The sequence below is a fragment of the Fukomys damarensis genome, unplaced genomic scaffold (genome assembly GCF_012274545.1).
Source record: "Fukomys damarensis isolate Sample0158 unplaced genomic scaffold, DMR_v1.0_HiC HiC_scaffold_11, whole genome shotgun sequence".
NCBI lineage: Eukaryota > Metazoa > Chordata > Mammalia > Rodentia > Bathyergidae > Fukomys > Fukomys damarensis.
Window position 1 is genome coordinate 16,622,311 of NW_022900923.1, and position 15,076 is coordinate 16,637,386.

General features: G+C 38.5%; 1 protein-coding gene across 1 annotated transcript; it reads right to left on the minus strand.

Moving 5' to 3' along the window:
• Positions 1-4,581: 4,581 nt before the first annotated feature.
• Tnfsf18 (TNF superfamily member 18) lies at positions 4,582-14,811 on the minus strand. Its single transcript, XM_010635612.3, has 3 exons — positions 14,635-14,811; positions 8,787-8,817; positions 4,582-6,197 (listed from the first exon to the last, which is right to left on the minus strand). Exons 1-3 carry the CDS (start codon positions 14,782-14,784, stop codon positions 5,851-5,853), a joined length of 528 nt encoding a protein of 175 aa, XP_010633914.1. The 5' UTR covers positions 14,785-14,811; the 3' UTR covers positions 4,582-5,850.
• Positions 14,812-15,076: the final 265 nt, after the last annotated feature.

Genomic DNA, 15,076 nt, shown 5'->3' on the forward strand with positions numbered 1-15,076 from the left:
AGATGATCCCAAAATTCATTGCTGAACAGTCTGGGTCATGTGTAGTTTTCCATCCACTGAATTGTTGTAAGTGTCCACTAACTTAATCAGAGTCATGTACTACTAAGAGATACTCCAAGGGATATTCTGTCTTCCAGCTATACTCTTTCTTGTCTTCATTGTAGAGTAGTAGTCCAATTTCCCATTAAAAATCTGTGTCAGCAACCAACACTGTGATTGCCATTTGACCTGGTAGTTCAGAGGCACGAAGAGCCCAAAGTGACCAAGTGGCACGCTTAAATTCTGATCGAACGGAATGACGATTATGTCCTCTGGTGGAAATATTCTTTGTCTGGAACTAAAACTCTAGGCATTCATTTTGCTGGTGGACCCTCTTGTATTTCTACTCCTTCATTCTTGGCCCTTGAATCTTGGTTTGGAGAACCTATCTCTAGTCCTGCAAGATATTTACGCCTAGCTACCATTGTAATTGAAGTTTTCAAAAAGCTAATTCACTGTCCTCTCTGTCCAGTTACTTCAGGATGATGGGAAACAGGGTAAAAACAGTGGATTCCATGAGCATGGGCCCAGATAGTAAAAATGGAAGTGCTGAGATTAACCCCTGGGGATAGGGAAGGCTAATAAATTATTAGGAACTTGAAACTCCAAATCTATTTAACATGGTCATTAAATTCTGACGATTCTATCATAAAATTTTCTCTCCAACTATTCTTTGTCTCTGTCACCAACACTGTTATTGGAGTATCCATCCTTTTTTTTTTAGCTAATTTGCTCCCATTACAGTAATTATATAAACAACACCCCTCTTTTTTTTTTTTTACCTGTATGGAAACAACACGTTTAAATTTTCCTAAACTTTAAAATTCTTTATATTTTTATATCTTCACAGAATTGGCCCTAGAAAAAAATTTTAATGAATAAGAGGCACATTTGTTATCTTAGGCTGTAATTAATCCAGATTCTCTATGCTGATACTCTGGCTTACATTTCATGCCTACCAAATAACCTTTTCTGGATTTATATATAAAGCTCCTTTAGTGGGGGAAAGAGCTGACCAATAACCTTCCACCTTGGTTTGTATTTCACTCTCTTATGACTTTGGTATGCACTTCCTGAGAGATTTATAAATACCGAGACTGATAGAATTCAGTTTCTGAATCTATAGAAGTAACAACTGCATTTTAGACATGGTAATTTCACCATTCTGCAATAACACTGTGGAAAAATATTCATCATCTAAGGTAGCTTCTCCACATCTGTGCTCAGCAAATGTATGGTTTTGCTTCCAAAAATATTTGGAGGGACTGAAGGCCTTGCCCACAGGACTCTGTAATCCAGAGTACACAAGATAATGCTATGTCAGCACCAATAAATTTGTGGTTCAAGTATTTGTCCACTCAGCAGACAATGATGACTACTAGCCAAGCCCTATCAAAGTCCAGACTCTAGCTGTCCGGTTTCTTTCAGGGACATCCTGTCAGCCAGGAGGTACAACCCTTTTGCAGAGTACGGAAAGAAGAGAAGGAACATGGAGAGGCTCTCTACATCTTCGACTCTAACAAACTAAAACTCTCCAGTTCACCTATGAATAAAGGAGCCCAACTCGGACTCTGTGTGGAGAGAGCAATGGGTGAAGCTCTGCAAGAAACACCATTACTGTGGTGCCCCTGGACTACAACACCATTAGAAATCACCATCTTCTGAGCTGAAATCAAAGGTTATTGCTTTGTTTGTACTGTTGCAGAGATAAGGAAACTATTGTTAATCTAACGGACCCTGTCTATTGAATTTTCATTTTCCTGCTGCCAAACACTTCCTTGGTTCTTTGAGACAGGCTACATAAACCTCTAGTGTACTTCCCAAATACTACAGTAGAGCTTCCCAATGCTGTTGTGTGTCTTGGAACGAGAGCACAACTAAAGTGTCTGGGACTCCTTAAGGTTGTTAAGTGATGTCAGAGCCAGGAGATTCAAGTAAAATGTGTGGAATAAAATGTGAGAATGTGTTTTGTTTGTATCAGAATCTGAACTCAGGACGTTGCACTTGCAAGGCAGGTGGTGGAACCACTGAGCTAAATCCCAGGCCCCTGGAAGAATGTTATCTAGAACATTCAGTGTGGACCTGAGACAATTTGCCTCAAGCTCAGCACTTGAAATACAATTTCTTTTTCCTAATAACACAGTGTGCTTTAAAAGAGGAAACCACTTTATTTCCTTCATGTTTTTCTAATTTTCCTTTACTACTAAGAAATTAAAAATGATATTTTAGGTTATTTGTAATAAAATTCTTAACTCTAATGTTGCGGAACAGTAATTTTCCTCCCTCTCCTTCCCTCTATCTCTCCCTTTTCTGTCTTTTTTCCTTCATGCTCTCCTACTCCCTTTTAATTTGGATCCATTTTGTTAATCCTATGATGATGATTTAGAAGGACGTTTTGTTTTGTTTTGTTTTGTACCGGTTATCAAACTCGGGACCTTGCCCTTGCAAGGCAGGCGGCAAAACCATTGAGCTAAATCCCCAGCCCTGAAGCTTTTTTATTGTAAGTCCTGCATATAACTTTTAGACATATAAAAGTAAAGGTAGATGCTAAAGTATTATTCTTCCTAATTCAGTTTTACCTGGCACAGTATGACTGGTACCCAGATACCAAAGTGAGATGAAGACAATTTCTTTCCCTGCCGTACGCAGAATTGATAAAGGAACAAAAGTCATCTTCTTCCTATTACCCACTTTTTGAAACTTCAGCCAAATCAGGTCTATGAAGTGAGGCCAAACTGGGGAGCACTAGAGAATGATGACAACATTCAAGACAACTGTGGCTGTGCTGTGAGCCGTTACCCACACTCCCTGCAGGAAGGACGGGAAGCAATGGACCTCTCTAAACTCAAGCCTGACAAGGATATTTCAAGGGAAACCCACAGAGAGCTTTGAAATTTATGTCTTGATATCCGGATATACCAAGAATTGGTACCTGGTTCCTACCTGAGAAAAGCTAAAACTGCCAGTGGGCTGGAGTCTGACCTCACTTAAGAAATCTGTCATGAAGAGAAAGGCTAAAAACTCAGTATTGGAGCAGGAGGCTCTTGATACGTTAAAGTGGGCTTCCATGCCTTAGTTTGGAGGCCATACCATGCGTACACGACTCCTGTGATTCGAGACTCACAAGAGAGTCATTATCAGAGGAGTCACAGGTTAACCCTAGACTAGACATGTATCTTTTCAGGTCAAGGAATATACATGTGCCAAGCATCGTTGATAGCTTCTACTCCGGAGGAATTCTCAAATTGCTAACCAATCAGTCCATCATATTCTTACTTCTCTCTCTATTAAAAAAAGTGCCTTCCCCCTAAACAAAACTGCTTCATTGGAATAGAATAAGAAGGCAGGAATTTCACCTCCACGATGCACTTGTATGCTTCATCTAAGGAGTCTGTTTCATCAAGCACCCAAGACTGCCTCAGTTATGTTAACTGCCCTCTTCAGACCTTTAATGCACAGTTCTATATACTGTGCTGGGTCAGCTCTGATGAGGCAAAAAAATAGTCTAAGTCAGTGATGACTTTGATAACAAGCATGGGCAGGGTGGAATAAGTGAGGTGGGTGGAAGTCAGGAACTGTCTAATTCATGAGAAATGAGGGCAGCACTGGTGAAAGCTAATTGTACCCAGCTCTCATTTGCCAAAGCACATGCCAAGAAGTGTTTTTATAGTCAAGGCTTTCTCTGCTGTAGCTGTCTCCTCTGCATCACTACCTAGTCTGAAAACTCAAGGATGAATCAGTTGCAGACCAATTACTAACACATTTTTATTACAGTTTAAAAATACAGACAAGGAAACAGCATACATTGTAAACAAGGGCTGAAATTGTAAGAAAATTTTGTACCAAGAAATTTTTGATATACTTTGCTGTTAGCCCTCCCTCTACCTGTAGTGCAAAAATCTCTGCTTGCCCTTAGAAGCCACTGCTATGTTGGGCTCGGGGTGTGGGTGTAGCAATTTCACTCTCTTAGCCTATCTTTATTGTCACGGAATGAGGCAAGAACAGAGAGGAGTCAAGATAGAAGGAGAGTTTTATAAACAGTGTTTATAAGCCAGCTGTCCAAAAGAAAAGCTCTGATTTGTAGTCTTTGTCATGTTTATTCCAATTTCCACACTGTAAATACTCCCCCCACAGGCAAGATCAGTGATGAATGTATGTAAGAACCAGAGTGCAAAATTTCAGAAAATTTAACAGTTGGCTTATATGAATTAGTTCTGGCCCACTCTAGCATACTGCTGCTTATAATACAGCAAAAATTCAGTGCTACCAAGGTTCTATAAATATATGTGACACAATTTAATTTTCTGAAAAGATATGCAAATATAAAAGTCTGTATCCAAGCTGTGGGGCTACAGCTACTCAGCAGATTTTAATGTAAGAAGAAATAACTTATGATGCCCCAAGCAGTTTTTGTTGTACACGATACAAATATTTTTAAGTTAGCTTTATAATTATATTAGTTAACATAGTTTGACTTTTCAACATCATCTATAAATATTTTTAATTGATTAACAAATGTTACAGACCTTTCAACAAGAACATACAAATACCTAATTTAACTGAGTCAAAAATTTGAATTGTTATTTGCTAGTTTTAGAGGTTAGTACATTTAATTGAGATTGACTTTGCAACGTAAGGAAGGGAATTTTGTTGGAGCAAGTCCTGACCAGCATCCTGGAATAAATAAGATCGCTGGTAAAGGAAAGATCAGTTATAGCTTTGCTTCATCCACCTTGGGCTAAAGAAGAATATATCTCTTAAAGATTGAATTAGCTAGATTTTATAGATGTATAACACAATAGCATAAATACCAATTGTAAAGCTGAGATAGTGTGAATATATAACAGCAGAAAGCCCATTTACTCATTGAGGCAAAATAGCCTATCTACTCCATCTGTGTCTATATTCTCACTGCCAAAATTTTGCCCAAGATACCTGCCCCTCCCTCCATGAAGTTGCCATGTGATATATGGACACACTTTGCAAGCTGAGGAAAGCCTGTTAAAACTATGAAATCGTTAAATAGCATAATACAGCGATACTAACGCCAATTGCTGGTATTAAATTCAATGATTACTTGCGGTGACTCAACTCACCATGGACAATGTTTAGAGACAAACAGTCAAGCTAAAGGTGAAGGTTCAGAATGGTTCCTTTGACCAGATATTTAGTTAAACATCTTGCAACCTGGGTGTGATGAAACCGGGGGAAATTCCCAGGAAATTCTACTTCCCAGGACATTGTACTTCATACTCTCTTCACTTCTGTCCAGATAGTTCTCAAAGAGTTTTCTATCCCCTCACAACACCTAAAGTAAGATATTGTTGGCATATTTGTGGCCACCTCACCAGTATGACTGTATTAAGAGGGTCTCAGAAGATGGAAGATGAGGGCATGGAAATATACAGTAAAGCTGCTTACAAAAATGAGAATAAGGCCAGGCTACTGCCCTCGATTCTTTTGCAAAGTAAGGTGCCCGTGGAAATAAAAATACTTCATTTTTCCACCCAGGGATCCAAAGTTTAGACAAAGAATCATTGAAGATTTTCTGTCCTCTTCCACCCCCACTCATTTTATCTTAAATTACTAAAGCATCGTTACAGACCCAACCTCAGGTAACCAAATTCCTTTGGCTATTTCTTTGAGTCTCTTTCTAGAAAGCCTGAGGCAAAAATCTCACATGCAGAGGAATTCTGTGTGTGCTGATGTGTACACCCAGACAAAGTATAAGCACTGTCAATCTGCCCCTCTCCAACTCTTCATGAACACCTCTGCATATGCTGAAGAGAATGAAGAGACCAAATCAAATCCTTAGGAGATGAATTGAATATTTGGTATTAACAAGATCCCCCAGTATGTGTTATTTTTTAGAACCTGGTCTTCACTGTTGAATGTCAAGTCAATTGTGTCTCCAACGTGCAAGTCATAAATCCCCCCTAAAGTCTGGATTTGAGAGTTGTTTGTCAGAATCTGTATGGGTTCTTCGTTTTTACGTAGCCACACTTCAAAAGGAGCTGCTCCCTTGTAGGTTCTATCAAAAGCTACTTGGCCATAAGTTAAGTACAAGCCATTCTGAAGTATCCTCAGCTCCCAATCAGATATTTTATTCATGCAGGGAGGTTCAGGAGATGTCATTTTCCATTTTGAGGGTAGAGGTCCTATAAGAAATTTACAGGGGAGAAAAGTGCAAAACATATTTATTATTTCATCCTTTTCCGGATGGTAGCTCTGCTTTACCACTTGCCTGGTTTATACTATTTTTTCTTAGCCACAATTCTAATATTTTAAGTATCTATCCTTGTTTTAGACAGGTTGCAAGTCCTAAGTGTGTCTCTTGCTAAGGACAGTGCTAAGGGGGATAAATTGAGAATTGAAAAATTAGTTAAATGGATCTGCATCTCTTGTAAACTAATATTTGTAGGAAGAAGTGCAAAGGGAGAGAGGAATTATACACCAGGATTTTAACAATTAGAGTTGGCAATCAATGTTTTTCCATGCTTTATTTGCTGTGTGTCCGGGTGACGCCTTCCCTAGCAATCAAAATAGAATAGTAACTCCCTTCACCTTACTTTAATTTTCTTTATAGGAGGGGTTGGCATTTAGCATATTGTAAAGTGTTTATTTGTTTCTATATTAAATTCAGTTGAATACAACATCTTTGAGAGCATCTGTTATGGCTTGTGTCTGGAAGTTCCCCCAAAGCCTCATGCAGTCAGAGGTGGGCTTTTTCAGAGGTGGCTGGGTCTACAGTATGTGACTCTGGGATAGATTCGTGGTACAATACTAGGCTCAAGGGCACTAGGATTAAAGATGTGAGTGCTACCTGCCCTAAGTAGCCTGGATAAGATATAAGGGATAGATAGAAAGAGTGGTGGTCATCCCTTGCTTGCTTTGTTATCTTCTACCCAGAACGGTTTCTCCTCTGCAATACCACCCTGACTTGGAGATAACCAATTATGGACTGAAATCTTTACAAACTGTGAACTAAATAAACCTTTCACCCTTTAACCTTGGGTGTCAGGTATTTTGCCTCAGCAATGAGAGAAAAGTAATTAAGACAACATCTGTAGTTTGCTTATTGCTGTATTTTAAGCACCCAAAAGTTTCTTGCACCTCCCATGTGCTCAGTAAAGTTGTTTCTTTAAGATGGGGGGAGGGGCTCGCTCTGTTGGCCTGGGTGGATTGGAATTAGCTCACTAATTCAAGTGATTCTCTATCCCAATCCTAACCATTTTTTCTGGACTGAATGATAATCTCCGTGTTCCTGAATTAAGTGCTTTGTGTCTAAATTATGGGCTTTCTTATCAGTTTGTAGGCATATGTCATTCAGAACTCACTTCAGGTGTCATTATCCAAACTTCCCAAAATAGATACTGATCAATTCATGAGTTTATGGATGGATATTATTTGACTACTATATATAATTATCCCTTATTTAATACTGTCATGAAGGGTCAAGAAAGGTGCCAGACCTAGTCATACATTTCCATAGGTACATATGACATTTAAATATTTGCCTAATGTTAACTGGTTTTGCAGAGCTTCATGACTTCAAGGCCCCTAGGTCTGTTTTTGCCACCCAAATTATTTATCTGGCTTGTTCACTAATTCTTCATAGTTTTGGCTGTAGGGGGCAAAGCCCTAGAAGTAACACTGCAACTCAAAGTTTCATTCATATATAAATAACTAATATAAAACTTGGAAAGTAGTTTCTGAGGGGACTGAAGGCGAGATCAATAGAGCAAGAAACAAGCCTCCCTATATCTCCAGTAAGCCCAGTACCCAGTAAATTGCTTCCTCCTTGACATATCATGGGCAAATCACCAGGAAAGACTATGAAAGTTTCTCCTATTTAATTCAGCGATGAAGTCACTTAAAGACAGCTCATCAACTCAGGTTCTCAATTTTTACTACATCAGTGAGGAATTATAAGCATACCATGAGTTCCATTCCTTTCACTGAAAAGAAAAATGAAATACAGGCAAGGATAAATAAAACAATTTCTTAATTCCCCACAAGCCATGGAAACCCAACAATTTGAATTATATAGGAACGCAGTGGCTGCAGAGTTAGTAGTTAATTCTAATATTCTGATCTCAGTTGATAGTGTGTACTTGTTTGTCTGGAAACCTATAAACAACCAAAATGTATTTACTTGGAGTATTGCATGTATGGTAAGAAATATTCTAACTCTCAGGATAGCTGTAAACCGTAATGTATTTTTACATGTTGAGTGACTGTAAGAGAAAATGGCTCAGAAACTAATAGAAGAAGAAGAGGAGAAAAGAGCAGAGGAAGTGACCATTCCTAACTCTCATTTCCCTTCCTACACATTTACCAATAGCAATGTTAGCAATGTTGTTTTCTTTGCTGCACCACACGTATTCTACTGGACATGGGTGATATGTGATGTGTACTTTGTAGAAATTTGAAATTTGTTCTTAGTAAAACACAGAAATTGATTCGGGTATCTCCAGCTCGCAAGCCTTTTAATGTACTGAGTTTTTCTTGCCCAGAGATATGGTCTGATAGGAGCTTCCTCAAGGCACTGGTTTGTTGCTCTGGTTCACCTTCATAAAGCTTCAGCTCCTACACTTCTGCCCATCAAATGATAAATAATTACAAATAGTAGCTGAAAGACAAGCAAAGAGTGAATGAATATAGGCCTTCTTGGTAGTACTGGCACCTTCCTTCTTGTATCAGAAACTAAGAAAAGCAAACACAATACATGACGGTAGGGTACTCACCAAATTTAGCCATACAGGACTCTTTAGCCGTCTGCTGTGGAAGAAAAAGAATTTGGTCAGCATGGTGCCAGAGTTGCTACTGTCTTGATTCAATTATCTGCAGCCTCATATTCCTGAATCAAACTACTTTTCCATAGCTCTAAAGAAAGAAAACACCCTCTCCACCATGTATTCCTCTCTCATCTTCCCTTTGCAAGTGGCTGACTGCTTTTCATTGTGTAGCTGTCCTTTTGGTTCTTTTTGCAAAGTTTGGTTCTCATTACATCCATCTACCCTCTACCCACAGGACAAACGTTGGATCTTGGTCCTCTCCCTCTTGGCTATGGAAAATTTCTATCAACAGCAGTCACCACACCCTAACGATCCACGGGGTGATCTATTGGTGTATGGGAAGAAAATAATGGAGGTTCTGTTTATGTTTGTCTTTATTTAAAATAATAAGAAACCAAGCTCTATAAGTATTTGTGACTCAGGTTGATGAAGCCATCCTTACTTAATATTCAGGTAATCACATGTCAAATATGTAACTCAAATACCCTCAGATCTAATAGTTTCAAAGTGCTGCAAAACACTACAATTTACATGATGAGAGATGCTATCAATTGTGCTTAATTTTACTAATACAAGTATTTCAATTCTAAAAGCTCTGAGTAAGTTTTGAGTAAGTTTTGAGTAAGATAAGGCATAACCACAGAAAATGTTTGCACTCTAAATTCATTGGTTTCTTTATGAATAAAAGACTTTAAACTCAAAGATTTTCATATTTTAAAGATTTCTCTGGCTGCTGTGCTAGGCATAAAGTAAGGGAGGCAATGGCAAAGCAGGGAGACAAAATACAAGATTGTTGTATTCATCCGGGCAAAGGAACATGATACCTCTGATCAAGGTGCTAGCAGTGGAGATGTTGATAAGTATTTGGATGACCGGGCCTTCCGCAGTTCCCAACATGACTATGGGTGAGAGAATGAGATGCAAAGAAGAAGACCCCAAGATGGTGTGCTTGAGTGATGAGAAAGAGAAAGTTGTAAATCACTGAATTGGAAAGATGTAACAGGAATAAATTGGGAAGGGAACAATGAGTTTGGTTTTAGAAACATTGTGATGCTTAAAATATCCAAATAAGAGCGTCAAATATGCAGTTAAATATATGAGGCTGGAATTTAGGGAGATCTGTGATATAAATTTAGCCAGTTGCAGGTTGTTGCTTTAAGTCATGACATCATAGGAGACCGTGAAGTGAGGGAGTAGAGGCAGAGATGAATACTGGGGTACTGCAACGCTTAGATGAGAGTGAATAGGGTGGAACTGAAAAAGGAAACTAAGAGGGAAAGACCAGTGCGTTTGAAAGGAGTTAGGAGAGTGTGGTATTTGGAAACCAAAGGCAGAAAGTATTTTGGGAAGAGGAATGATCTGCTGGGGTGAAATGCTGCTGAAAAATTAACAAAGAAAAGAACCATAAATTGGTTGGTGGATTTAACAATGTGGTTGCCACTGGCGTTCCTGACAGAAGTAGTTTCTATGATGTGATAATGAGGGCAGAAGTATACTTAGAATGCATTTCAGGCCAAATGGAAAAAGAGAAACTGAAAGAGTTTTGCTTTAGGAAAAGTAGAAAACTTGAATGGAACTTGGTTTTGGGTGAGAGGTCCAAGGGGTGGTTTTGGGCTTTGGCTTTGGTTTAGTTTCTTTTTAATATAAGAGAAGTAGCAGGAATATTGCAAAGAAATGAGGGAGGAGTGATATGTAAGAGCTGGGGCAGAATGGTAGGAACAATATCCTTGAGTAGATGAAAGAGGATGGGGTCTTTCATCTACTCAAGGGCTGCTGTGGTAGGTGATTGGCGACTTCACATACACAGGCAAGAGAGAACACACATAGGCGGACACAGACTCGGGCGGGTGGTGGATATGGGGACTCTGGGTCTTTTTTTCCTCCCTGCTTCTGTTTCTCTCTGGGTACCTGAAGGCAGAGCTATCAGTTGAGAGTGAGAACAGGGAAGAAATACTGGATGTTTGAAGAGCAGCCAAAAGTATGAACTATTCCGATGGAGGAGAATGAAGGGATTAGGAAATATAGGCTGCTGCCAGAGCAACACTGAAGGTCCTGCTTGAAGTTTGGGATCATAAATTTAATGTTAATGCTTTTCAGAAAGATCTTGCATGTTTTGGGTTGGGGATTTAGCTCAGCGGTTCGGTGGCCTGCCCTGCAAGCGCAAGGACCTGAGTTCGATCCCCCGTACCAAAAAAAAAAAAAAAAAGAAAAGGATCCTGCATGGAACAGTTGGATTTAATCCATGTTAGAAGTTTTCTATGGTTGGGATTTTGCCATTAGCGTATATTGAAGAGAAAAATAAGTAAACATGAAGTTTATGTAAGAGAAAGGTTATAATTACAGACTGGAATTTCATTATATAAGGAGGGAAAGGCACACATAGAGTGAGGGATGTTTTTATTTTAACTAAAAACTCTTCACGTCAACGGATGACGGGTTGAAAATTGAGTGTCATTATATTTTCCAAATATAAAAGGATACATTCTATCTTTTGATCTATATCTCTTTGTGAAGCAATTATTTAGTTATAGTAAAAAACAAAGTAAATAAACAGCATATAGACTTCACATTGCTGTATCACAAAATGTTAAACTAAGAAAGTAAAATTAGAACATTTATCAAATTACTAAAACATTTCAATTATTTTAGCATTTTTATTTTATGCATTAATATATTATAAAATATAGAACATCTTGCTAAAAACAATGGCTTTATGCTGAAAAAAGTATGTTAAAGATTATTTGGCTTATCCTTATGAATTTTCATTTTAGGTACAATATATACAGTGTGTACAGTATACAGTATGTTGTGCTCAGTGTTAGTACTCATATATAACATAATAATTAACATACCTACATTGGAAATTATAATGAAAATATTTTATTTATAAGTAGGTACAGTTTTAAAAGCCTGGAAGCCACAATTTTAAGGAAAAAAAAAACCTGCCATTGATTTTGCTCTTGCAATTATTTCGTTTTTGTTTTAAAGTTCTTAGAAGAGATGTTGAAATTCATTTTAGTTCAATCCTCATGTAAGGCAACTCTTTTTTTCCCCTTGGGCTTAGAATAAAACCTAGGAACTTGCATATGCTAGACAAGCATTCCAAAGACCTAAACATACTCCCTTACCCCCATTTCCTCATCTATAAAATGAGAGAAATAATAGTACAAAGTTCTCATGGAAGCTAGTGGGTGTTAATGAGATTATTCTTGCTGCAAAGGACCATCTCAGATATCCTGACTGAACCTGTTTAATGAATATTAGCTTAATGTTTTGATAAGGATGCTAATTATAATGAACAATTGAACTTATATAACATGATACTAGCATTGTAAGCAAGAAAGAAAAATTTAATGTGTGACTGTTGCTTCTCAAGAAATTAAAAATCTTTTTAAAAGACATGATTACATACATGAAGCAATTAGGTAATAATTTAAATATGAATGAATGCCAAAATATATGTCAGAGATCTTATGCCAGCTACTATCGGATATAAAGAGCTCACAGAGAGATCAAAGGTCATAGGCAAATTAATTGCCAGAACCAGAAATTCCAGATACTGTATTAAAGGCTGCTTCAATGTCTGTTTAGAGCAATGGTGATGTCCTACAATTATTGCCATAAGGGAAAATCTGAAAAATCATCAATTTGACCGAGGAATATGATCACTGATTGAGAAGGAATATAGATTGGCAATGAAAATCCATAGTTACAAAGTCACATTGAATTTGTATTCCTTGTAATCTCATTAATAGTAATGGCACAAATATTAGTTATTACCGTCTACTGAAAGCCTGCCAAGGGTGCAGTGAGTCAGGCACTGTATTGCCTCATTAGTCCTTAAAACAACTCTGTAAGAATTAGCATGCTCATTTGAAGATGAGGAAACAAGGATAAGAAGGAGTAAGTATCTAGCCCAAGTTATGCAGCTGATAAAAGCCAAGGTTGAGGTCCAAATCCAGCCTGTCTTATTCAAAACTCCTACCTTTGCCACAGTACAGCAGTTTCTATTTATAATTCTGGTGACTACTTGAAGGAATAAATACTCACTTTTAAAGAAACATATTGGACTTTCAGCTTAGTTTATATTAGTTTAGTTTAGTTTACAAAGAACAGTTGGTCTTGTAACCTCGCTTTGGTTTAAGCCTTTGGCCACCTGACTTTGGCATCATAGTTGGGCTCAAAATGGCCAAAATTTAATAATTCTTTCTTCAAACCAACCTTAGATCACCATTAGAAATAAAATTTCTCTGCTTTTAAGTGCCAGTAAAACTTCCTCTTCTGAAAGCATCCTTCACATCACTGAATGTTCAGGAGACTTTCCTGAACATTCAGGTGCTAAGATACAGCTCCTGTAAAGCTATTCTCACTTAGGGACTGACCAAACTCCTTGAGCCCAAAGCCTGTCTTATTAGTTAAATGTCTTCTGGAGGAGGAAAAAAATATATTTTCGATGTAACACTTTTTTTTTTTTTTTACCAAAGATCGAACTCGGGTCCTTGAGCCTGCAAGGCAGGTGGCAGAACCCCTGAGCTAAATCCCCAACCCAATGTAACACTTTTTTTTTTTTTGTACCAAGGATCGAACTCGGGTCCTTGAGCCTGCAAGGCAGGTGGCAGAACCACTGAGCTAAATCCCCAACCCAATGTAACACTTTTTAAATTGGTGTCTAGAGCATCTAGAAAGTCAGGCTTTGTAAGTAGAAACTAGAGTGGAGAACAAAATGAAACAAAACTTCCAAGTTTGTGAGTATCTTGAGAAGGTGGAAGTGACTACTTCATAATGAATCACCATCCGCCAACCACTCAAATCTTTTTTCGGAAGATATCTATTTGTGGCCAACAGGGAAAGGGAAGTACAGGCCAGTGCTCATGGACAACAGGTGCTAACATCATTGCATTGCCAGCCAGGCCATTGGTTTTTCCACAGGAACTAATCCCCCAAGCATCCTGTCAGGAAAACAGCAAAATACCTTTTACATCTCCCCGCAATTTGGCACAAACTCTGGGCTGTCTTTAGAGGCAGAACCTTTCGTTAAAAAGCTGCAAGAATCCAGAATCAATGTTCCAAATGTGGGTTAACCAAGTTCAATTCTGGCAAAGAGGTATACTCTGAGAGCTTTTCCTCCTCATCTAGTCACATGGAGGAGCTAATGATACCTGTACTCTTCAGAGCCGTCTGGGGCTTCCCAAAAAGACTTGCAATTCCTCCTTCGTCCATGAAGCCTTCCTAGATCACTCTAGCCCAAAATCACTGTGCCCACTTTTGAATCCCTAAATATTATATTCTATACCACTCTAAAGTAAATTATCGATCCCTGTATTTTAGAGCTAGCAAGCACCTTATAATAAACAAGCCCATTCCCCTACCACCATGTTTCAGATGAAAAAGCTGAAAGCCAGAAGATTGAATAGCTTTCTCAGACTTAATACAGCTGGTTACTGGGAGACTTAGAACTCAAATCCAGATCTTGTTACTCCTAGTCCAGTGCCACTTCCCTGCAAAGATACACTAGCCACCTGACCACTGACTGATTTAATCAAGTGATTTTTCTCCAGTTAGCTCAGTTCTGCAGCTAGTATTTCACATTTTCCAATATCCTTTGTCTCAGGCTATATCCTTTAAATAGCTTCAAAAGTTACGCCATGACAACAACAAAATTATATTTACATCATCTGTACTCACAGATCTCTTCCATCCAATAATCTCAAACAACACTGAGTAGCAATGATAATAATCAGACCAACAAGTAAAAGATCTTAATAAATAGCAGCCTTAGGTTTTGTGGCCTCCTTACCTTAAATGGGAAGAAAGTAAGAATTAGTGTAGCAAAGAAGCAAAACAAAAGAACTATTGCTGAGCACAACCATGGCTTCCAGGATGATCTCTGTGCATCTTGAGAACTTGAGTGGCGTAGAGACATAGTTTCCACGTGGCTCAAGCTCATTTTCTCTGAAGGAGTAACAGTGGCTGACATCAGATGCTCAAGTGATGGGTGCACGATGCAATGTCATGTTTTGTAGTTAAGGCTATGGTAATTAGTAGTGGGTGTGGGAGGTGGAGTTTTTCCTTCTGACAGTGTTGGAAAGCGATACTTGTAGGCTAAGTGCTGACTCGCACACGGCACCAGGCCAAATTTCAAAAGGAATGGAAAGCATAGAGCCAACACAAACACACAGGAGGAAAAAAATCCACCACTACAAGGGAAGTTCAGAGGGAAAAAAAGTGCTTTCCTAAAA